The sequence below is a fragment of the Eurytemora carolleeae genome, unplaced genomic scaffold (assembly GCF_000591075.1).
Source record: "Eurytemora carolleeae unplaced genomic scaffold, Eaff_2.0 scaffold1695, whole genome shotgun sequence".
Classification (NCBI taxonomy): Eukaryota; Metazoa; Arthropoda; class Copepoda; order Calanoida; family Temoridae; genus Eurytemora; species Eurytemora carolleeae.
In genome coordinates, this window is record NW_019397584.1 from 241 (window position 1) to 23,898 (window position 23,658).

General features: G+C 32.3%; 3 protein-coding genes across 3 annotated transcripts; all 3 read right to left on the reverse strand.

The window, feature by feature from the left end:
* Positions 1-329: 329 nt before the first annotated feature.
* Positions 330-11,317, reverse strand: LOC111715029 (uncharacterized). The gene is made up of 9 exons (XM_023490264.1): positions 11,062-11,317; positions 10,723-10,779; positions 9,457-9,508; positions 8,953-9,014; positions 6,848-6,890; positions 6,308-6,454; positions 3,373-3,456; positions 1,480-1,533; positions 330-387 (listed from the first exon to the last, which is right to left on the reverse strand). Exons 4-9 carry the CDS (start codon positions 8,990-8,992, stop codon positions 330-332), a joined length of 426 nt encoding a protein of 141 aa, XP_023346032.1. The 5' UTR covers positions 8,993-9,014; positions 9,457-9,508; positions 10,723-10,779; positions 11,062-11,317.
* Positions 9,742-15,116, reverse strand: LOC111715032 (uncharacterized). Its single transcript, XM_023490266.1, has 5 exons — positions 14,224-15,116; positions 13,221-13,324; positions 11,062-11,238; positions 10,550-10,598; positions 9,742-9,814 (listed from the first exon to the last, which is right to left on the reverse strand). The coding sequence occupies exons 1-5, from the start codon at positions 14,778-14,780 to the stop codon at positions 9,742-9,744; spliced, it is 960 nt and encodes a 319-aa protein (XP_023346034.1). The 5' UTR covers positions 14,781-15,116.
* Positions 15,117-17,216: 2,100 nt separating this feature from the next.
* On the reverse strand, positions 17,217-23,641 carry LOC111715033 (rab-like protein 2A). The gene is made up of 7 exons (XM_023490267.1): positions 23,616-23,641; positions 23,045-23,121; positions 22,185-22,249; positions 20,623-20,751; positions 20,049-20,144; positions 18,699-18,827; positions 17,217-17,588 (listed from the first exon to the last, which is right to left on the reverse strand). The coding sequence occupies exons 1-7, from the start codon at positions 23,623-23,625 to the stop codon at positions 17,429-17,431; spliced, it is 666 nt and encodes a 221-aa protein (XP_023346035.1). The 5' UTR covers positions 23,626-23,641; the 3' UTR covers positions 17,217-17,428.
* Between the last annotated feature and the right edge of the window lie 17 nt (positions 23,642-23,658).

Below are 23,658 nucleotides of genomic sequence, written 5' to 3' on the forward strand. Positions count from 1 at the left end.
AAATTAGATGAAAATATTTCTCAGAGTAATATTTTCTAAAATTAGTTGAATCTATTTCTTTGAGTAATACTTTATAAAATTAATTTAATATATTTTTTCCAGTAATATTTCATAAATTGGTTGAATATATTTCTTTGGTAATATCTTTTATAATTAGTTGAATATATTTCTCAGAGCAATATTTTCTAAAATTAGATGAATATATTTCTCAGAGTAATATTTTCTAAAATTAGATGAATATATATCTCAGAGTAATATTTTCTAATATTAGATGAATATATTTCTCAGAGTAATATTTTCTAATATTAGATGAATATATTTCTATTGACCTACCTAAGTAGCTGTCCTGTGCTTGAAACCAGCCATAATCTACCCTGCTCTATGTAACTAGAAGAATACATTTACAGTTAGAGATATAAAATTGTTTGTATGAGGACGACGGGCAGCCGTAGTACATTTGAATTTCCGAGCCGGGTCAACCTTTCAGGTTCCAGTTTGTACTGTATCGCCTGTACATTGGGTAAATAAAGCAAACACTCAGTAGGACTATAAGCCGGCGCAACAAGGTTGACGCGGTCAGACTTTATGCTTCATTTATGTTGAATTTACTTTTACTACAGGGGCAGAGGTGCGAAGACGACGCTTATCCAATCTGTTATTTTCTTTAAGTTAGTACCAGAAGCTAGAAGATAAAAATGTTAAGTGAAATAGGTCTGTTAGACTGTTTACACTGCAAAATTGGTGTGTTTCATTTTCATTAGACTGTTAGTCATAACTTGAGTGTAAAAGTCGTCTTCCAATTCCAGAGTTTTCTGGTTCTCACTGTTTTATATTAATATTCTATATTAACACTTAACAGAAAATATCATATGAATGTATTCCATGTTTCTTTGGAATACAAGTATTCAGAAAATTAAATTATGTCAGAATTAGGAAGAAATACTACTTTTTATCAGATGAATAGATAGATACAGGTTTGGACACAAAAGATGAGACTTTAATGATGTTTTAAGATTAAAGAAAGGTTTCTGTTTCATATACAGTCTTTTAATGGAATATTATATGATTTGGCAAAAAAAGAATCAAGAGCCAAGCAAAACGAATGAAGGAAGGCTGGATAAATTCTGTGTAGTCGTCACTGAAATCTCATTCTTTATGTTTAACCTTGTATAGTTTATCTATATATAATTGCTTGGGTGTCTGTCTGTTTGTTTGTTAGTTTGTATCCAGTAAACGTCAAAACGGCTGAACCGATCCGGACCAATATTTTTGTGGGACCTCGCGTGAATGTTCAAATTTTCAAAAATTTGCTTCAAACCAAATTCGATTAAAATTTTTTTTTAATCCGCGAAAATTTTTTGTTTGTTTTTGTTTTACAATGTAAACAAAGGGAACGTTCACAATGTTCAAATGTTCACAATTAAAACAGAAGATGGGTGCGAAGCGCCCGAAAAGCCTAGTATTACTATAATTAGATACCTCGCAAAAGATTTTTCCTGTCTTAGTAAGGATTCTACTTCTGTTTGGTGTTTTCTAAACAAATCAAGATTAAGAAGAAATTTGATCCTGATTCTGAACAAAGCAAAATTGCGAGTAAGCAAGAATAAAAGTAAACTGTCTCCTGAACAAATCAAAAATAAGAGTAAACTGTATCCTGAACATATAAAGAATTAGCTTAAACTGTCGTTTGAACAAATCAAGATTGAGAGTAAACTGTCTCCGGAACAAATCAAGTAAAGTAAACTGTCTCCTGAACAAATCAAGTAAAATAAACTGTCTCCTGAACAAATCAAGAAGTAAAATAAACTGTCTTCTGAACAAATCAAGTAAAATAAACTATATCATGAACAAATCAAGTAAAATAAACTGTCTCCTGAACAAAGCAAGAATAAATGTAAACTGTCTCCTGAACTAATCAAGTAAAATAAACTGTTTTATGAACAAAAGCCAAGAAATAAAAAAATTCTTTAAAATATTATTTAGAGATATCTTAAATTTCGTTTCTCTGTAAAATTCTTGGGATTTCAAACTTTGTGAAAAAGCTTAAAATCAAGTTTTATTTTTGTTTCATCTTTTCTCAAAGAACCGAGAGGATTGAAAGTGTCCGGCCAATTTTTACTTTGTTCACAAATTCTTTTTTCTTTTGAACATTTACTCTTGCAAAAACTTGCTTTATGCACTTTCCGCTCAATAGACTTTCTGCAGTTTTTAAGTACAGTGTCCACAAGTTTAATGGAAGAGCAGTTTCCGGAATTATTGAATCTTTCACTTGAATAAATCCAAAGAGATTAAATTAAAAGACGCTTTTTTAATACGCCAATTAAAAATTAATAAGCATTTGTTTGGTCTTTATATCTAGCAGTTCTAAAATATCTACCATTACAAACTATGGTTTACATTTTAGTGTTGTACTGAACTTCTTGTAAACTAGGACTTAAAGGGAGTGTTCGCGAAAAAAGAAAGGGGGTATAGGCTTAATGCGATAAAAAAGCGCTTTTGATCGCTACTATTCTTACTTCTATCTGTTGTGTCTATAAGGAGAAAATTGTTAAAGACGTCTCATACCGAATAACTTAGCGGCCATACAAATTGAGAAAATTGCAACATAATACTTGGACCGTAAAAAATCAATTTCATTTCAAACAAATCATTTAGATAATACAACCTTTAGTCATCGATTATCTTTCGCCACATTTGTATATAGTTTATATTTAATAATATTTTATCTTTTTAGAAAATGTTTTCAACGGATTTCGAAAATTGTGAGTGGTGTGCGGCATTCTTAGATAGTTGCGCAAGTGACAAGAGAAACAAACAAATGAATTAAAAAATATTATAAAATATAAACTATATACAAATGTGGCGAAAGATAATCGATGACTATAGGTAGTAATATCTAAATGATTTGTTTGAAATTAAATTAATTTTTTACGGTCCAAGTAGTATGTTGCAATTTTCTCAATTTGTATGGCCGCTAAGTTATTCGGTATGAGACGTCTTTAACAATTTTCTCATTATAGACGCAACAGATAGAAGTAAGGTTAGTGGCGATCAAAAGCGCTTTTTTATCGCATTAAACCTATACCCTCTTTCATTTTTCGCGAACACTCCCTTTACGGTAATTATGTTTTGATAGTTTTGTATGATAAATCGGCTTGTTAGGAATTGGCTTTAAATAGCATAACAAATATGAACGCAAACTTTAAAAAAATAGTTTATTCAGAATATCCACATTTTTTTAAAAATATGCTAAAGAATTCATTTTATCAATTGCAATCTTAAAAACGGAAGCTTTTTCATGTAAATAAAAAAATTAAAGATTACACAAACTTTTCTTTCTATTTTGAGCCCGCATCACTCTGCTTATCTTACTTTAGAAATAGTTTCGCCTGTTGAAGAACTCTTAGTTTCCTGTCAAGAGGCCAAATCTGGTATTTCACCTTACCCAATACCTCTCTACAATATAGAAAACGTAAATAACTCTGAGTTTATGTTTAGGAAGTTGCCGAAATTTGGTATTTGTATATCAACACCTCTGTAATGTTTACAATGCAGAATATATGTAGATTTTTATCTGTAAGAAGAAGTTACAAACTGGTACTTTATGTATTTTTACCGTCTTTTGACCAACATTACCGACCTCTGATTCCCCCAACAGAGAGACATTGAGTTACTTAACGTCCCTTGGGACAATAAAGTAAAATAAGGACCCGCTCTGAGAAGTTTTCGTGAACAAATTCGCACATTTGCATCTTAAAAGACTAAAAGACGATAAAATTGTGTACAACTTCTTTTTCGCGAAATTAAAAATTATACTTAATCACGAGTTCCCTCGACCAATTTAGCCTACAAACATCCCTTGCTGCACTCTGGGTGTTTGTAGTCAAAATTAATCTTGGGAACCCTTGGTAAAGTAAAATTCCCTGAACTTCCTTGTAAAGCAGTTGCAAATAATTACAATACCACTTCAAAACCTCTTCAAAAGAGAATTCATAAAGAATAATTTTCTGTCATCAGAGAGGCCTGGTCTTATATATTTATTTTACAGTATATAATCTCTTCAATGTAGAAATAAGAGACTTCTAAGTTTTTAAAAAGAATCTTAAAAACCACAGAGAAGTTCTATACAGTATATGATCAAGATATTTCATAATATTCATCTATATAATAAAACAAGAAATCCGTTAAATGTTCCCTCTGTTCGGCCAAAAAGCTGGACCAAATGGGCTTAATTTTTTTGTGGACACTCATAGGAAGCCTGAGGGTGACATAAGATAACAAAAATTGATTTTTTTTTTTTAAATGTTTAAACAAATTTTTTTCTCCCCTTTTTTACAGCTAGTAATACATAATATTCAAAAAGAAATGAAGAATAAAATATGTAAAATATAAAAGCACAAAACTTGAACTACCATATACATTATACAACCCATTTAACTTATTTTAACTTTAAGAAAAGTAAGTAAACGTAACAAACCTTTTAAGGTATCACAACTTGAATATAACTCATTTAACTTATTTTAACTCAAGTATTAGAACTTACAAATTATGTAATTATCTTAACTAAACAAGTATTGGAACTTACTTGCTATGTAAGTATTTTAACTAAACAAGTATTGGAACTAACTAACTATGTATGTATTTTAATTAAACACTAACTATGTATGTATTTTAATTAAACAAGTATTGGAACTAACTAACTATGTAAGTATTTTAACTAAACAAGTATTGGAACTAACTAACTATGTATGTATTTTAATTAAACAAGTATTGGAACTAACTAACTATGTATGTATTTTAATTAAACAAGTATTGGAACTAACTAACTATGTAAGTATTTTAATTAAACAAGTATTGGAACTAACTAACTATGTAAGTATTTTAACTAAACAAGTATTGGAACTTACTTGCTATGTAAGTATTTTAACTAAACAAGTATTGGAACTAACTAACTATGTATGTATTCTAATTAAACAAGTATTGGAACTAACTAACTATGTAAGTATTTTAACTCAAGTATTGGAACTAACTAACTATGTATGTATTTTAATTAAACAAGTATTGGAACTAACTAACTATGTAAGTATTTTAACTCAAGTATTGGAACTAACTAACTATGTAATTATTTTAACTAAACAAGTATTGGAACTAACTAACTATGTAAATATTTTAACTAAACAAGTATTGGAACTAACTAACTATGTAAATATTTTAACTAAACAAGTATTGGAACTAACTAACTATGTAAATATTTTAACTCAAGTATTGGAACTAACTAACTATGTAAATATTTTAACTAAACAAGTATTGGAACTAACTAACTATAATGCAAGAATTAAAAGAAACTGGAAGAACTGTATACAACCCCATAATTACTCCTGCTGTTTACCCGCGCTTGGTCTTAAATTAAGATTTTAGTTATTTTTTCCTTTGAGGCAAATCGGTCCAGGAATTCATGAGTTATGATCGGCCATACAAACATTTTATAAATACACTATAATATTGCTATATCTTTGTAATTGGTCGTATGTTAATATATTCGTTTTAATGATCTGACTATAGGTCAGTTTATATTCTACCTGCATTATTAGACCTAAATATATCGGATACGGACATACTCTGAATATGAATGAATCATTACTAACAAACAAGAAAACAGAGATTAATAATTTATATATATAGATAAAACGAGTAAAGTTGAGATTAGACTGTTATCAGAGAATAGTTTTGGAGTAGGGCATCATTACTAACAAACAAGAAAACAGAAAACAGAGATTACTAATTTATATATATATAGATAAAGCGATTAAAGTTGAGATTAGACTGTTATCAGAGAATAGTTTTGGAGTAGGGCATCATTACTAACAAACAAGAAAACAGAGATTACTACTTTATATATATATAGGTAAAACGAGTAAAGTTGAGATTAGACTGTTATCAGAGAATAGTTTTGGAGTAGGGCATCATTACTAACAAACAAAAAAACAGAGATTACTACTTTATATATATAGATAAAGCGATTAAAGTTGAGATTAGACTGTTATCAGAGAATAGTTTTGGAGTAGGGCATCATTACTAACAAACAAGAAAACAGAAAACAGAGATTACTACTTAATATATAGAGATAAAGCGATTAAATATGAGATTAAACTGTTATCAGAGAATAGTTTTGGAGTAGGGCATCATTACTAAAAAACAAAAAACAAAGATTACTACTTTTTATATATACATATATGGATAACCTGAAATACCCCATAACCATTTCATTAAATATCTTGTAACTACAAATCTTTAATATATACCAAACCTGTGGAGTTTTAAAGCCTCGTATGTTGAGTCAGATTGGAGAGAAGATATGGCTGTATGAATCGAACCCGTCCTACTCCGTCCTGTTCTACTCCGACCCGTCCTGCTCATGACACTAGAACTATTAGAAGTCCTTCTCTTCGGTTTCCTGGAATGCAGACTAGGATTATTAAAGATTGAAAATGGGATTGAAAGTTAAGGCTCACTAAAGTTTTTTACTGTTATTTTGTTTAATCAGGTTTATAGGCACAATCGAATTAATATTTGATCCAGGTCGCAGGCTCCCACCCCCTTATTTTCCCCACCCATTTCCTCTCTTTGCTTTGTAAAAACAGAAATAATCATTTTACAAAAACTCAATTTTTTACATTTTTAACAAGTAAGAAGTGGAACATAAAGATCGTACATATTGTAAAACCGTCATAAATTACAATAGCTGAACCGCAAAGATTAAATTGAACCACTTGTCTTTAGCTCAAACAAGAGAACTGGTTCAATCTAATCAACGTGGTTTTAATATGTCTGGCTGATTATTGGTTACCTTGACTCGGCCATCTCTGTGATACTTGAACTGTATTCTAATTCTAGATATGGTTTCAATATAAGGGATTCTTCAGGTATTTCAAGTATATGGTTTCAATATAAGGGATTGTTCAGATATTTCAAGTATATGGTTTCAATATAAGGGATTCTTCAGGTATTTCAAGTATATGGTTTCAATATAAGGGATTCTTCAGGTATTTCAAGTATATGGTTTCAATATAAGGGATTATTCAGATATTTCAAGTATATGGTTTCAATATAAGGGATTCTTCAGGTATTTCAAGTATATGGTTTCAATATAAGGGATTGTTCAGGTATTTCAAGTAGACTAAACGGGACATATGTAAGCGTAATTTCGCTACTGTAACCCGTAAATCTTAATCTTATCAATTATGTAGAAGATAACTTTGTATCTCTGACTTGAAAAGTGTAAATTCTGATAACATCTCCATCATTTGTTACAAGCAGGAAATGCGTAAGTTAATTTTTAAAGAAGCCACAATAAAGAATATACGGGCTAAGTCAACGAGGTTATAGTGTATAGAGTGATGATGTACGCTAATCCTTTACTAAGCGTATAGACCATGAACTATATCGAGAGCGTACTGCATGAACTGCATATTTGTTTCTTATAAGTTAATTCTGGCCTAACCTATAGTCAAAGAGAATAGAATATATATTAGAGTGGAATTTAGTCAATCCCTTGGTATGAATTTTGTCAGTCCCTTTCAGTCTGAAAGGGAGTTCAAAGTGTACAAATCATGTAAATGTTCACAAATTATATGAAGTAGAGTACATTAATAAAGTATGTTCCCTATACTATCCATTTCAATTTCGAATTTTTTAAAGCTGTTAAATAAACTTTATACAATGAATTAGGTGAATACAAAATATCATTTGATTTATAGTTATAGTTATTTTTAATCATCGTTTGTAAAGTGAAAGGCATAGAGTCTATGTGAAATGATCATTGGTCAATTATGAAACCAGCCTATTTCATAATTTGGTTTTCTTTTATTATTCATTTTCGATTTTCTATAAAATGATGTTCCAGGGCCCAAAAGGTTATATATAGCACAAATATGTGAAATACACCTGCAGTATGAAAACAGTACAACAAAATGGTCGTTTTACACTTTTTTCTAGTAATTTAGTAAATTCCAGTCTAATATATATTCTATTCTCTTTGCCTATAGTCAATATTAGTAAACAGTTGTAAGTGACCAGTTCAGCGAACTGAGCACACAGGTAGAGAACTATCATCCCCCCTGGGTTAAATGAATAAAAAGATGGGTATATAATTCATACTTTTCATTTGATCTACAAAGCTTTCAAGGGTACTGTATCAAGGGTATCAGGTATTGTTATATTTGCATTGAGGGTCACTTAAAATTACGCTTACAGTCCCTTTAACGATGTAGAATAAAAGTTGTATCACAAGTTCTTATCTTAAGCGTCTTATTTAGATGAGATTGACTTTTTCTCATCTTTGTTACTTTTACTTAAATCTTGTAATACATAACACTATTTTAAGCTTAATAATCCTTAAAATACTAATAATACTGCTGATAACCATTTTTAGAGTTTAAACCTGAGGCCGAATTAAAAGAATTTGAGCCGCGGCTCAAATTTAAGCCGCGGCTCTAATATGATTGGTTCCACTTAAAATTGTATTCAATTTTTGAAGATCTAAGCCGGCGCTCAATTGAAACTGGTTTTTGGTGGATTTGAGACGCGGCTTTATTTCATTAAATTCGGACACTGATCATTTACCACTGTGAATTATAGTTCAGGATATTGTCAAATACTCCTTTAAAAGTTTTAACAAATTTACAAATTGTAATATCTAGGACTAACAAAATAAGAATGGACACCAGACAAGTCGAACCAAGGGCAAAGACCACATGAGACATCAAAGCCCCGATCTCGACAGTTGATTCATAATATCCATAACTGTGTATAGATTGTTGCGAAATAAAGATATTCGTAGTTTCCTGGATCTCTTGATCTGGAATAAAAATTGCGGAATGCGAAACATGTCTGTACAATTTATCAAAGGTTGGGTCGGGAGTGTGGAGAGGTATAAGAGAACCAAATATATTCCTAGATCGGTGTCGGACACATCCTGGGGTAAAGTACTCATTGGTCTGTCAGGATCCGGAGAACTTTTAATCAACTTTTCTTTACAGAAACTGTCAACAAGTGAACCTCCATTTAAATTGAACTGAATTCACGATTCACAACGGTACCCCTTCAAACCTCTTTTAGAGTAACAAGTGCAAATATATTCTAGATTTTCTATCTTAAAACTAGAGAACAAAAGTGACTAGAAAACGATAATATAGTTCTCATAGTTGCTCAGAGAGGTGAAGAGGAAACCGTTGTCAATCAGACATTCAACTCTTTCTTGGGGGGGAATTGTATAAAGGGAGTAGAGTTGTGAAGGATTGTTTCTATGAATAAAATATATTAAAGAAATGTTTCTGGAAATGACTTCAAATAAACTCAATGTTTACAATTTGTTGCAAAATACTCGGAATAAAGGGCGTATAGAGCAAACAATGCAATTCTAAAAGAATTAATTAATAAAAGAAAAGTTTCCTGAACCTAAAGGAAATATAAGTTCTATGATCACTGGAAAAGCTTGTTCTCCTAAACCCTGAAAATAAACAATTGTTCGATAAAAATTTTTTTTTGCAATTCACAAAATCTTTTAAAATATTTTTTGGGGTTGAGATTCAATGTTTATTTTCCTGTTTTTGCTACTAATTACTTTCGACAGTAGGAGTATAAGAACAGTCTTTACATATATGTAATTAATAAAATATTGTTGAGAAATTGTATGTTTCTTTATTCTTGATTTTATGGTTTGCGGAAACCAATAAAAAAGGTTCAAGCCTTTTTAGATTTAACTTTGTCCCGAGCTTTAGCGAAGGGACACAATATAATCTGAACAGGCCAGAACCTTTGAGATATAGAGAAAATTTAAGTCCAAAAATGTTTTAGCACGTCGTGCCAAAATAATAGTGTTATAGGTAATTTTATGAAACGTTTGTGTACTTTTCTTATTTCAATGGCTGTTTCTAGATCTAATTAGCTCTGAAACAAAGCAGAAGTCAAGATAGAAAGCTGATTTCAAGTATATTTTTATTTTAATTGAAAAAAATATTTTGGAAATATCCTAAATTTTTTTGAGAAAATCCGGGAACCAATCAAAACTTTATAGCCTTGCTATAATGTACAGCTAATATTAACGATGATTACTTTCTAGCACGTTCATTATGAAATTCACGATGAAGTGAGTAATAATGATAAAGTACACCATAGTTTCATAAAACAATGAAGAAAAATAATAAACATCAAATACTCTTCAAGTTAGAAATATTCCAATAAAGATTTAAGGTGTATACCGATGTAAATCGGGCAACGCTCTTTTAAAATAGACGATTTATTGAAGTTAGAACAGCCCCTTTGATGAACTGATTTCTTCATAAAACTCTATTTGCTTAATATCTTAGACATATTTCAAACTTTGATTGCTTGAAGAAAGAGGCAAAGTTAAAACTAAATCGAATCTTTACACAAATTTTATCAGGTTACGAAAATTTAGGGATTAAAAGGTCGAGGCGAGTAATCAGTTTCTTTGCATCTTTGATAATAATCGAAAAAAACACAATGGAATTGAGTTTTTGACACAGACTTGTCAAACTTGTCTTTCATCCCAATCTTTGGAACTCCATGTCTTAGACCTTTAATATTTTAAACTAGGAATTAGATCTTTAGTGTAATCTTAGCTTGAAAGGTGTACACAATCGGGTTGCAAAGATATAGGGATTTCAAATTTCAGTTTGTGGAAAAATCCTAATTCTTTACCGGTTGCTGAAGAAGTTGTTCGCTTTAAAGCTCCAAAACTCAATGAAATCGGAGCCCCTGAACATTGAATGAATATACACAGAGTAGTTTGAAAATAATTATAATTATAATCATTTAATTATATAATTCAGTATAATCAAGGAAATATTGAACCTAGAAGGGGGCCTTCTCTCTGTCCCCATGTTTATATGTATCCCTGCTGTTGGAAAGCTTTGTAAAAATCATAAATTTAAATCGAAAGTCGTCTTCATTGTTTTGTATACATCTATCTTTTTCATGACAGAGATGAATTGTAAAGATTGAGAGAGGATGTACAATTCTTTTGAATAAAATGCAAACCTTCTGAGCTAGAATCCAAGGTGAGGAGGGTTCTCCGATCCTCCTCGTCCTGCCCTGCTTCCTGACCCTCCTGAAGATCTATACCTGGTTCCTGAACCTCCTGGAGATCTAGACCTGGAGTTGTATCCACAACTAGAATAGATTTCTTCTGATCCTTCTTCTCCAGGACTGTATCCTCTTAACATATTACATCTCCGTTAATTTCCACGTCCCACGAAACATGACAGTTGAGAGACGACAGGAAGATATTCTTTGATTTATGAAAATATTCCAAAAAAAAATTTATCTGAAATAAATCCTTTTTATCTCCTGTAATTATAAAAACACAAAAAGAGCAGACCACATTCTGGAAATACTTGGATTGGGAAATATTTCCAGAGGCCAAATTTAAAGAATTTGAGCCGCGGCTTGAATTTGAGACGGGGCTAAAATAAAGTTTGTTCCACTTAAAATTGTATTCAATGTTTAAATATTTAAGCCGGCACTCAATTGAAACCGGTTTTTGGCGGATTTGAGACGCGGCTCAAATTCATTAAATTCGGCAATTATAAAAAAACACAAAAAAGCAGACCACTTTTTGGAAATACTAGAACTAGGAACATTTTTAGATTATTGTTTCAAAGATCAAAGACAGTGTTCTAGTCGTCGCTCAACATTCATGTTTCATGAGACACTCTGTAGTCTGTACTCTGTACCAGTTATAATGAGTTATGACGTAATAAGAATCTAAATCAACTTTAAACACAGAACAGAGATTAGAGAAGGAAAATTAGACAATCCCTCGGTAGGAATTTTGCAAAGATAATATATATATAGATATGCAGGCAGGTAGAAACCTCCTTCTTAAATTGCTTGTAGCAGAGAACTAATTTTTGAACCTCTGAGAAAAGGTGCAAGGAGAGACATCTATAGCAAATTGATTACTTTCAATATTCCTTTCTCCCCTTGCTGCCTTCTGTAGGAAATACGCATTTGTGTTATAAAAACATACAGTACGCGTATTGCATCCTGTATAGTTCAAGTGTTGCTATCTGGACCTGTTTGACCAATAAAATTTAATTTCAAGGTAACACAAAGATACAGTACGCGTTTTGTTTATGTTATGATCAGATCATTTGTAATTTTTCCTAGACTCGATGTACTTTTATAGTCATAATTTTTATTTAAATTGCGTTAATTTACGTTTGCCATTCAGTACAACTTGCACATTTAAACTTTGTCTAGTCAAATTCCTACCTCAGTTTTATTTGCATTGTTGAATTTGTTTCATTAAGTACAATATGCAGTATAAATTGTTGATACTATAGTACGCATTTAGTGTTATCACGCATAAACAAAGTGATAAATTAGCAACAATCCAGAGGATAAAATGCCATGCGTACGACAGAGATGGTGCTGTTTGCACATTTTCTCAAGACCTCTAAATTTATACCTGCCTGCGTATCTATATATATATTATCTTTGGAATTTTGTCAGTCCCTTTGAACCTGAAAAGGAGTTCAAAGAGTTCAATTCATGGACATATCCTTTGTTAGATAACTTTTAACGTGTGTATTCGCTATAGGTGAAATAAACTCATTATTAAACATTAAAACGTAAGAGAATTGATTTAAAGGAAATTAAATAATTTGTAAGACATTTTTTTTCTATAAAAAGATGTTGAGGGCCATAGGGTTAGATAGCACACATGCAGGAAGTATACCTGCAGTGTGGAAACAGTAAAACAAAATGGGGGTTTTTACCGCCTAGAAAAGAAAACCTGTAAAGGACTTTTTGCAAAAATTGCAAGGAGGCATAAGCTGAATCCAAATCAAATTTGGATTTGATCGCTATTGATATCATTAAACAATTTGCTGTTAGAGTTGTTAACCTAGGCCTAATTTATGTGCGGAGGGCCCCATAAAACTGTAAGAATTAAGACGACATTTAAGTCTTATATTAATTTTGTTATGAAACAAATATTGTTTTAAAAATAAAGCTATTAAATTAAAAAGGTCTATGTGGACTGCATACTTGTCATATGAATTAGATTATTTAAGATCACAATTTGAGTTTAACAAACGCCTCCAATTCTACAGTTTTATGGGGATTACCGTACATACTTGTACAATGTGCATATTCTGCAAAGTTTACTAAAGGCTGAAAATATATAAATATGCCTGGAGCGAATGTGACTGAAAGTCTGTCCACGGAAGGAGAAGGAGAAGTAGGTTCAACTCCGATACTAGGTCTCCGTAATATACTTCCTACTCTCCGATCCTTCCTTTATAAATATAATTAATCTCTGATACTAGGTCTCCGTACTATAATTCCTACTCTCCGATCCTTCCTTTATAAATATAATTAATCTCTGATACTTGGTCTCCGTAATATACTTTCTACTCTCCGATCCTTCCTTTATAAATATAATTAATCTCTGATACTTGGTCTCCGTACTATAATTCCTACTCTCCGATCCCTCCTTTATAAATATAATTAATCTCTGATACTTAGTCTCCGTAATATACTTCCTACTCTCCTATCCCTCCTTTATAAATATAATTAATCTCTGATACTAGGTCTCCGTAATATACTTCCTACTCTCCGATCCTTCCTTTATAAAAATAATTTAACTCCGATACTAGGTCTCCGTAATATACTTCCTACTCTCCGATCCTTCCTTTATAAATATAATTAATCTCTGATACTAGGTCTCCGTAATATACTTCCTACTCTCCGATCCTTCCTTTATAAATATAATTAATCTCCGATACTAGGTCTCCGTACTATAATTCCTACTCTCTGCGATAACTCCTTCATAAATATAGCCAAAAAATATTTTTTTTAATATTCTTTTTTTATATTCAAAAAAGAAAAGATATTTTGATCTCCTACAGATAACGGTTATATTGGTGGCGTTGTCTCTTTACTTTAAGGTCCCTTGACTTTACCGTACTTATTTTTAATAAATTGTTAGTGACACTTTGTTAAACGGTTCTCTTTTAGCCTTAATTTAAGCAAGCAAGGAGACATTTTGAAATTTCTTTTTAAACACGAATATTTATAGCTCTTTGGCTCTTTCTGAACCGGTTCATGGATTTCTACCGTTACAGACAACAACGAAATTTTGGTTTTAAAAGTTTCAATTCAACTTAATTATAACACTTTTAACATTATATAAACCTTATTTCGCCAACTCCAAGAGAACTTTGAGATATTCTTCTCTCTTTATCTTCAAAACTGGATCTTGGTTCCGGAGTTCTATCCGTCCGGCTCAAAGGTTCGGTGTTTTTCCATTCCGTAGGTTTGGGAACTGTGTCGGACTTTGAATCCGTTCTGCTCCAGGGTTTCACTATTCTTCCTATTTTTCTTTTTGGCTCAGGGTTTACCTCTTTTTCTAGCCAGATAACCGGGGTTTCTTGCCAACCTTTCCTAGGGTTGGATGTATCTTCATCCTGATGTATCTCTACAATTGTACTAATATCTGAACTTGATTTAGCCCCAGGGTCTATATTTTCTTCTCCTGCCTTAGTTCTTCTCAGTCCTCGTTCTCTGTCAAAGTTTCTAATCTCATCTAAAAGTTGAAGATCTTTACTCAACGCAAATTTCGTATTCGTAGCTCCAGGTGATTTATTAGAAGTTTTTCCTCTATCTGTAGATTGGGGTTCGTCCTTCTCCTCCATTCTCTTTACTTCATCTTCCATTCTCTCCAGATCTTCGTTTACTTCTTTCCAGCTCATCTTCCAACTAGACAAGGTTGAGTGTATAATGACTCCAGGTATACAGGAGAACTGGTGTGTAAGTTATACATCTACATGGAGAACTGTTAAACCTAGAATATTCCCCGGTAAACTAATCTTTACTCGCTCATCCTTCTACTAAATTAAATACAGGGGTTCATCAACCAACCTTATAGATTATTTAGGACTCAGGTTGAGGTTAGTTTAGGAATATAATTGAGGTTCAGGTTGAAGTTTAAGAGTTCAGGTTGAAGTTAAAGTTAATGTTGAGGATGAGGTTGAGCTTGATCTTGAAGTTAATGTTGAGATTGAGATTGAGGTTGAGATTGAGGTTAAGTTTGAGGTTGAGATTAAGGTTGAGGTTGAGGTTGAGGTTGAGGTTGAAGTTGAAGTTGATACTGAGGCTGAGGTTGAAGCTGAGGCTGAGGCTGAAGCTGAGGCTGACTTGAGATTGAGGTTGATGTTAAGGTTGAGGTTGAGGTTGAGGTGGAGGTATAGGCCTAGGTAAAGATTAAAAATTATGTTGAGGATGATGATGAGGTTGAGGTTGAGGTTGAGGTTAAGGTTGAGGTTGAGCTTGATCTTAAAGTTAAGGTTGAGCTTAAGCTTGATCTTGAAGTTAAGGTTGAGCTTGAGCTTGACCTTGAAGTTAAGGTTGAGATTGAGTTTGAGATTGAGTTTGAGGTTGAGGTTGAGGTTGAGCTTGAGCTTGATCTTAAAGTTAAGGCTGAGGTTGAAGCTGAGGCTGACTTGAGGTTGAGGTTGAGGTTAAGGTTGAGGTTGAGGTAGAGGTTTAGTCTGAGGTAAAGATTAAAGATGATGTTGTGGATGATGTTGAGGTTGAGGTTGATGTTGAGGTTGAGGTTGAGGTTGAGGTTGAGGTTGAGGTTGAGGTTGAGGTTGAGGTTGAGGTTGAGGTTGAGGTTGAGGTTGAGGTTGAGGAGCGGATTTTCAAAATTTTTAAAAAATTAATGACGATTGAATTTTGATGGAGACAAATATTGAGGTTGAGGTTGAGGTTGAGTTTGAGGTTGAGGTTGAGGTTGAGGTTTTATTGCTCTCCTCCTGTTTCTATTAGAAAAATAAACCCCTGTATTAAAAAGGAGGATCTGGCACTATGAAGCCCCGCCCCCCATTACATGATATGTATTTGTTCCTGTGTAATTAGCAGGGTAGGCTTTACAAGGGAATAGTTTTAGATCCATTAGATCCACTAAATTCAATAGATTCAATAGATCCACTAGATCCACTAGATCCACTAGATCCACTTTATCCACAAAATATTTTTAAAATTTGGTTTCGCAGATTTTTTTCAATCTTCCAAAAAAATTTTAAAATTTTTATCACATTTAATTTTTTTATGCCTAAAATCCGAAATAAAAAAATGTTAATTTTGTCCAAAACTTCTATAATCCCGGTTTTTCCCCTCACCCGTATATATATATCAACTTTAGAGCAAGCAAAGAATATAGTTTTTAATCTAATTATATTTTTATCCTAGTCCTTGAATCTAAACTGTCCAGCTAGTTTAGAGAATATGCATCAAATAAAATGCAGTTTAATAACTATGCATTCACTTCACACAGAACAATAAACTTGGCATATTGTCAACAGAATTTATTTATTATTGCGATAACATTGAGAAATACATAATTATTGTAAACGTCAGTTTTCATGAGAAGTGATCCGTTATCGTGAATGAATGTGGTTTCACTATTTTCATATTTTCATATCAATTTTCATATCGATAAAATAGTTTTTTGTTTTAGAAAAAAATCCGCGGGCCCAGGGAAGGGAAGCAAAGTCATGATTTTGTTAATCATGATAGTTTTTCATATTTAGTTACTTGAAGAGGAACAATACATGCCATTCAAATTTAATCACGTGATTAATCTAGGAAACTAATTGTATATTAGTCTTTTAATTTTTATTATTTATCATCATGTTACAAATTTGCGTTTGATGGTTTAAAATACCAAAAATAAATATCTATGTTCATGTTCAATGTTTGAATCTGATTATTTTATTGAAATAATTAACGAGGCAATAGATCATAGATTATTCAGGTTCTCTAAACACGTGGACAATGATGATGATAATTCACCTTTAATGGAACTAATCAATTGCCTAAACTTTCTAATCCTTATTTCGTTGCCATATGATGGAGTAGACCATTGAAGAAACCATAGAAATATCTAAGGTACGTGACGTCAGATGTATGGATTAGAAAATATCTAAGGTACGTGACGTCAGATGTATGGATTAGAAAATATCTAAGGTACAGATGTATGGATTAGAAAATATCTAAGGTAAGTGACGTCAGATGTATGGATTAGAAAATATCTAAGGTACCTGACGTCAGATGTATGGATTAGAAAATATCTAAGGTACCTGACGTCAGATGTATGGATTAGAAAATATCTAAGGTAAGTGACGTCAGATGTATGGATTAGAAAATATCTAAGGTACCTGACGTCAGATGTATGGATTAGAAAATTAGAGTTTAAGGAATATGATGGAGTAGACCATTGAAGAAACCATAGAAATATCTACCTGACGTCAGATGTATGGATTAGAAAATTAGAGTTTAATTCTTTTAAATCTTTTATTAGACTTTTACTTCTTAATTCAGGTTAAATCTTCTGGATTTAAATCTTGTCCTCTTTATCTTTGTCCTTTGAGGTGTTGTCGTCCTTATTGTCCTCTGAGTTGTCCTTGTCTATATGGAAGTTGTCGAGCTCTTCTAGAATCTGGTCTTCTAGATCAGTCGGATTCTTCTTGTATTCCACTGCCTTGTCGATAGCGTCTCTAAACATCAAATATACAGTGAGACGCATAAATCTTCGGAATAGGAAGACGATTGTTAGACTCAAGTTTTACAATGTCAAATGTAAAAAAACAGCAATTGTGCAGTGTACACAGACTCATTTCACTAAATACGTTGAATTTAAAGCTAATGGTAAAACTATTTGCTTTGAACAACATCAAATACCAATTCAACTCCGTAAATATCTTCTTCCTATTCCACAGTTTTATAGGTCTCACTGTCCGTATAACAAAGTAAAAAAATTATTTGAATTTGTTTAAATGAATCAAAATTTATAAGTAGACATTTTAAATTTCATTTAGCCAAATTTTTACCCATTGATTTATCATTATGATAGTTTACCATATATCATATATATAGAAAACTAGCCTTAGAGGGCGCTTCGCGCCCATCTTCTAAATTAATTGTGAACATGACGTCCGAGCCACATTCTCCTCATTTTCTCGTCCGAGCCACCTCAAAATCCTCGTCCTTCGCTTATTATGTGTTTTAAAGTTTCTAATGCTTGAAGATCAAGCTATCTTTTAAAAATCAGTCCACGTTAGGGCATAAAATATGGATAGACTTAAGTATTGCAATGCTTACATCATGTTGAAATCTTCAAAGCCGTGAGAATAATGTAAAACTTTATTTAGGTAAAACTTAAATCTCTTCTGCCTCCGTAATGGCAAACCTTCGTGATACAAAATAAATAGCAAAATATTTGGCACACCTCTGCTTATAATTTGCCCCATAGAACAACCCGAAAAAATTCCACGGTTTTCGCTATAAATAACAAAAAAAAATTAAAGTTCTATAAACTTGAAATAATTTGCGGCATTCTACACCGAGATTATCTGAAAATGCGCGTAAAAAATTTGAATATTTTTCAGGATTTTGCACTTAAAAACTTTAATTCTATTGAAAGTATTTTCTTCGATTTACAAAAATTAAATATTTCGTTAATGCTCTAACGTGACCCGATTCTTAAAAAATTGTTTTATAGATTTAAACACTTTAAAAAGATAATATTCGAAGGACGAGGATTTCGAGGTGGCTCGGACAAGAAAATGAGGAGAATGTGGCTCGGACTAGAAATTGTTGTGGCTGGCCTTCCTCCCCTCGGTGAATAGATGGGAATAGTTTCCTTTGCTGCAAAGTTGAAGGATTTCTCCGTTACTTCTAGGTTCTCATCTATCTTGTTTACAGCAACCAGAGCTGGGATAGAAGGACGGTAGGATCTAAATATTCAGAGATTTACTTTAAGGGAGTGCTCGCGAAATTTCAAGTGAACCTCCTTGCAAAGAGGGCAATACCCAATTCACGACTCACAAGAGCTTTGTCTGATTAAGTATGAATTAGAAAATGATTATTTTCTATTGTGGTTTCTCTACAAAAGTGATTGCGCATTTATATTTTACAGGAATTATCAGAATTAAACACTTTAAAGTCTAGAAAAACTGCAATATTTTCAAATTATTGATTAGATAAAGGTTTAAGGGTACCGTTGTGAATCGGACATTGTCATCTTTGCACGGAGGGTCACTTAAAATGACACTTTACACCACATTTAAATTATGAATAGATCAGCACTGATTCTGATCAGATGTTTCTGTTTGTGGGACTTTTTAAAATTATTTAGGTTTTTTGGTTTTATAAATTATAATTTAAATTCTTTTGTTCCTGAAACAAAGCATTAATACTTAATAGTTTTGTGGGTTTATAAGACATTTTTTTATTGATTTTGTCCAATCACACTGTGGATTAAATATAATTTAAAATGTAATAGCGAAATATCCCAGTTACGAAATTTTAAAACTTTTGAATTATCGCTATAACAGGCTAGATAGAAGGAGAAAGAAAAATTTAAGCCGGGACATTATTGGGACAACTTTCTGAACTTTTAGCTCCTCTAATTTGATTTTACGCGCAAGTATGAGAAATGTTTTCAGAACTTTAGAATGGTGGATATCGAGAGCAATGCTTGATACCCTCTTTTTCTTAATCTCGAGACTAACCTTGTATCCTGAATAGTGTATGAAATTCAATCAATCAGAGTCGCGTATCAGATGCCGGGAAATTTGAATTTTTGCGCCTATTTAAGATTGATATACAGAAACGGAAGAACTCTCTAACGTTAAAAAACCGGTTTTTGATTTTTCTGTACTATATCCAAAAAAAGAGTAGATTAAGCAAGAAATTAAAAGTGTCCACATTGGATATTCGGATTAAGCAGTCGGGATTAATGGTATCCCATTCTAAAGTTCCCAAATCAGGAAACATATAAGAAATTCAAATCATTTTTGTTCTTCTCAATAGCTTCAGTTAAGATTACAATCTTGTGTAGAATTTACCTTAGTTTGACGTGGAATGGTCGATATTAAACAAGTGCCAACCAACTTACAAACCAGTTATCCGAACAAACACAACTAATCTTTTCTTTAACCATGAGTCGAACCAACCTGAGTTCTGAATACCAGTTGGAGAGGTTCTTATAGGTTACTTTTCTAGTAGCATCGAACACTAGGATACACGCATGGGCCTGGTGATAGTAGGACCTAGAGATAGGTTAGATAAGTAAATCGTCCCGGGATGAAATTTGTTGAATAGCGAGAAGCATTTTATCTACACATACTGAGTTGAACCACTTCGCTTGAACTAAGTTTTCAAAAATGTTTTTTTATCGTCATAATTGGAATTTCGAGTTTAATTTTGGAAATTGTGTGCTAATGAACTCACTGATTTTATAAAATGTTAATTTAAATGATAAAATAAGTGCTAGACTCTTAAACCATCCTATATATACTTTGCTTGTCTTGTTTGTTTCCAATAAACGTCAAAACGGCTGAACCGATCGGGTCCTTTAAATATTAAAAAATTTGCCATAATCATAATTTATAATTAAAAAATTGGCCTTAATTAATTTGTCAAAATTCACACAAAAAAAGAATTAAAGTGCAACAATTAAAAGTTAAATCAAATATGGACGGGAAGCGTCCTGGAAATTTCTAAAGTTATTTGCTATATTTCCCATACCTGTGCATAGAGTTAAATCTCTCTTGTCCTGCAGTATCCCAGAAATCAATCAAGATATCTCCGTCAGACCTTTTACTCCGGTATCTGTACAGTGTTAACGCATAGGTAGAGAGCTGCTGAGGAGCGTACCTGAAAACATAATATGAGATGCGTGTGACCTAGATTAATAATATCAATTACTGGGAATGTATCTAGATAAATAGTATGAGCCATGCCCACTGCAGTGCACATCGATCCAGCTAGCCTGTATTTTGTGCATGAAACGTGCTTGGTGAACTGCACACTAAGTATAATAATGCTGTATGTATTATTATTAACTACAATTTATATAGAAGTAGAAAGTAAAACCACTGGTACGATTATGGGATCTCAGAATTTCTACTAGTTTTTCTTTAACGCATAAAAATGAGTAAAGGAAATTAATTCGGTTACAAAAGAATTCTTCTCAATCACAGGCAGCCGTAGCATATTTGGATTTCCGTGCCGGGTCACAGTTTGTATTGTACCGCACGGACATTGGGTTATCAAAGCAGACAATCAACAGGACTAACCAGTACAACAAGGTTGACGCGGTCAGACTTTATGCTTCGTATATGTTGAATTTACTTTTACTAAAGGGGCAGAGGTGCGTGCACTAGCTATTTATAAAAAGAAGTTACGTTTTCATTCGTAAAATCCCCTTTACGTGCAATTTACTTTTAGTTTTAGTTTATGGATATTGTGTACCATATGTGTTTCAGGATATGTGTTTATGTACTTATTGTGTATATTATGTTTGTGTACTTCATGAATTGCGTTAAAAGTTTATTTCCTTATTCATATCTCTGAGATAGTTCCTATTTTTTCTCTGTTTAGTAGTTTAGTCCTAAACCTACTGAAAACTTTGTTTTCAAGAGTTAATTAGAATTTAGATAAAGATGAGAATCATGTGGCATATTTAAATTAGGATTAGAAACAGAACTTTGTTAGGATTAGGATTAGAACTATATGGCATATTAAAATTAGGATTAGAAACTGAACTTTGTTAGGATTAGGATTAGAACCATATAGTATATTTAAATTAGGATTTGAACCAGAAATTTGTTAGGATTAGGATTAGAACCAGAAATTTGTTAGGATTAGGATTATAACCATATGGAATATTTAAATTAGGATTAGAAACAGAACTNCAGAACTTTGTTAGGATTAGGATTGGAACCATATGACATATTTAAATTAGGATTAGAAACAGAACTAAATTGGGCTAATTAAATTTGGATTTGGAGCAGAAATTAATTTGGATTAAGATTAGACATACATAACGCATAATTTGATTAGGATTATCAGAAACACCGCTTGAAGTTTAATAACTGTATTCGTCAATCTTTAATAACTTTTTTTGCCAGCATGGAAAACATCTTATGTAGATATTCTACTTTAGTATATAATTGTGTTACAAAGTGAAAGATTTGAATTTTTAAGTTTTCATTTGTTTGTGTTTTGCACGGTGTACTGCACTATTTATTGTTTGTTTGTGTTTTGTACGGTGTGCTGCACTATTTGTTGTTTGTTTACATGTTTACCCATCTAAAAGAAAGCGTTCCACTAGCTTTGATTTCCCAACTGCACTGTCTCCCAAGCATATCACCTGAAAATATGATTTAAATATTGCTATAATCAGGGAATAGGAATAAATGGAAAGGAAATGGCGCTGGTCTGACATGAGAAAGCCAGTCGTACTGCAGACAAGTTCGGTATTCCTTACACACACTCTTTTGGTACAGACGCACAGCATGACTGCAGTCAAGAAAATTGCAATGTCGTCAATTATAATTAAGCTTGAATAACGAGTAGTTTATTGTAAACTTTAATCAAATTATATTCTTTGCATATCAATTTGGCTTATATTGTTGACTTATAAATAATATATTACATGTATATTAAACTTATTTTTAAGTAAACAATTAGCAATAAACAAATGTATATCTCCTAGAATGTACAAATACCGAGATTCTTATGTACTGTATATACCTACAGTACATGCCTTCGGTTCGGTATTCCTTACACACACTCTTTAGGTACAGACACACACACATGAAGTTTCCACCCCCTGGCTATTATACAGTGGTAAGCGTTCAGATCACTTCAGTGAAGACGACTTTCAATTTCAGCATTTTTATCTAGCAAGCTTTCATTCAGCAGAAATAAAAATATTAAAAAAGAGAAGTTGTCAGTTAAAAAGTAGAAACTGTCGTTTTCCTGGCTTAATTCTGACAATTTCCTCTCTTGTTTCCGAAGTAAAGCACAAGCCACTCTTGAAAATATTAAACTTTTAAAGAGAAGATTAGAGATAACTCATTCTTGATCATTCTTGATTAAGATTAACGTTTACAGTCCCTTTAAGAAGGATAAAATCATGACAAATCTTTAGATGTATCTTCACCTTGAGAGCCTTCTCTCCTTTAGCAGTCTCCTGATCGTAGTCTAGTCTCACCAGTTCACCCTCAGCATCTACATCATCTGCTAGGTAAACAGGTTCATGAGGGGGTTAGCTTAGTATTTAGGGAGGAGAAGGGAGAGGGATATTGATTAGGGTTATGGAGAAGAAGAGAGAGAAAAAAATGTCTTAGCCCATGTTACTCCCCGGGCACCCACGGGTTCCCTTAACAAATTCCAGCCCATTCGGTCCACCCGTTTGGCCAGCTATAGCTAACACATACACAAACAAATATATAAACGAAGAGCTTTATTATACAGATTATACATGTCTCCTCCGCCCTTAATTATTCCTATTACTTGAATCAATTCAATTACTTCTTAACTAATTTACTCAACTTCCAATCTTAAAGAGCAGAGCACATCAGCGTTATACAATAAAATAAGAATAAGAAAAAAACCATTCAAAGCAAATAAGTTTTCCCCCCTAAAACTCCTTAAATATGCGATCTATAGACAAAATATACTCTTCTAGTAAAGCGATTTAATGCAACTAAAAGCAAGATATGAAATGTTACCTTTACTCATACTGTTGCAGTTTATTATTAACTGCAAGAAGAA